A 2,136-nucleotide genomic window follows, 5' to 3' on the forward strand; every position below is an offset into this window, starting at 1 on the left:
GATCTAATACTGGGAACAGGGATGAGAGAGGTGAAAATACATAGATATTTATTTCCTTGGATATCCCAGGGAATTTTCTCTAAAGATAAAAGTCCTATTCTTAAACATTTATGATCTTCATACAATTCCTAAGGTATAAATTTACCATATCTGTTGTATGCTCTTTTCAAGCATTCATTCCACTGGGAGAGTATATGAAAACTTTTTGCTCAGTTAAAAAAAAAAAGAAATGTATACATAAAAATGATATTAAAATTATATTAAGGATCTTTAATTCAGAAACTGACACTGAAATTTTTTTGTCAACCATGAACCAAATAATAGAATGCTAGATTTCTACACTATTCATACATGAATTCATAAAGACAAACATTTTCCTCTGTAAGCATTCTTCTTGGAATTACAAAAATATTCATGGGAATGCTGATTTTCAGAGTTCAGTTATCAAACTGACATTTTAGGGGAATGGCTATCCCCTAGAGGTTTGTGTGACTGTGTCCAGAGATACTAAGAGGAGTTTGAAGAAGCTTCTCTCTTTGTTGTAAAAAGAAAAATCTGGAAGGAAAGTTTTACACACTCTAAATTACAATCTTATGATGTTTATTCTTCTGATCCATGAGCATGGAATGCTACTCCAAATTTTTTTGTCTTCTTCAATTTCATTCATGAGTGTTTTGTCGTTCCTCAAGTACAGATCCTTTACCTCTTTTGTTAGGTTTATTCCCAGGTATCTTATGGTTCTTGGTGCTATAGTAAATGGAATCAATTCTCTAATTTCCCTTAATCTTATATCTCCAGAGTTCCTATCTCAACAGAGAAGGCAAATATGACTGAAGATAACTACTCCTTGACCACTGAATTTATCCTCACAGGATTTACAGATCGCCCAGAGATGAGGAGCCTCCTGTTTGTACTGTTTCTCACTATCTATGTGATCACTATGGTGGGGAATCTTGGCCTGGTGGCACTGATTTTTATGGAGCATCGTCTTCACACACCAATGTACATCTTTCTGGGCAACCTGGCTCTGATGGATTCCTGTTGCTCCTGTGCCATTACCCCCCAAATGTTAGAGAACTCCTTTTCTAAAGACAGAATGATTTCCCTTTATGAGTGCATGGTACAATTTTATTTTCTCTGCCTTGCTGAAACTGCAGATTGTTTTCTCCTGGCAGCAATGGCCTATGATCGCTATGTGGCCATATGCAGCCCACTGCAGTACCACACCATGATGTCCAAGAAACTCTGCATTCAGATGACCACAGGGGCCTATATAGCTGGAAATCTGCATTCTGTGATTCAAATAGGGTTTCTCTTTAGGCTAACTTTTTGTTGGTCAAATCAAATTAATCACTTTTTTTGTGATGTTTTTCCATTGTACAGACTTTCTTGTGTTGACCCTTATATCAATGAATTGATGATATTTATCTTTGCAGGTTCCGTTCAACTCTTCACTGTTGGTAGCGTCTTAATATCTTACTTCTACATTCTCTTTACTATTTTCAAAATGAAATCCAAAGAGGGAAAAAGCAAAGCCTTATCTACATGTGCATCCCACTTTCTCTCTGTCTCAATATTCTATGGTTCTCTTATCTTTGTGTACATTCGACCACATTCAGTTAAAGAAGAGGATAAAGATATACCTGGTGCTGTTTTTTATACCATAGTGATCCCTTTATTAAACCCTTTTATTTATAGTCTAAGAAATAAGGAAGTAATAAATGCTATGAAAAAAATTATAAAGAAAATTTTATAACATTTTAAGAGAAATATCATCATCTGTGGAAAATTTAATTTGATAAAATGTTTTTCAAGATCATGGAATATTGAGAAAGTAGAAAAGGACCACTTTTTCCATAAAATATTCAATTACTATAACATGATAGTATAGGAATCAAATAAATAAGTTCTGCAAGGAGAGATTCTGCTAATATGTATCCCAAAATCATAGCTACTAGCTCCCTTTAAGAATGAATTAAATAATTATTATTGAGGTCACATACTGTGCCACAGAAAAATTAGCTAAACTATTAACTAATTGTTTCAAAGAGTAATGAGTTACAATTTTCAACAAATACTATGAATACAAGTCAGTATATGTAAAGATCACCCTCATTTAATTTTGTTGACAAGTTT

The 2,136-nt window shown here is 33.7% G+C and overlaps 1 protein-coding gene across 1 annotated transcript; it reads left to right on the forward strand.

The window, feature by feature from the left end:
* Positions 1–826: 826 nt before the first annotated feature.
* Positions 827–1,756, forward strand: LOC308345754 (olfactory receptor 5K1-like; the record flags this gene model as incomplete). The annotated part of the gene is made up of 1 exon (XM_080808207.1): positions 827–1,756. One exon carries the CDS (start codon positions 827–829, stop codon positions 1,754–1,756), a length of 930 nt encoding a protein of 309 aa, XP_080664333.1.
* Between the last annotated feature and the right edge of the window lie 380 nt (positions 1,757–2,136).

Source organism: Martes martes (genome assembly GCF_963455335.1).
Source record: "Martes martes genome assembly, chromosome: 1".
NCBI lineage: Eukaryota > Metazoa > Chordata > Mammalia > Carnivora > Mustelidae > Martes > Martes martes.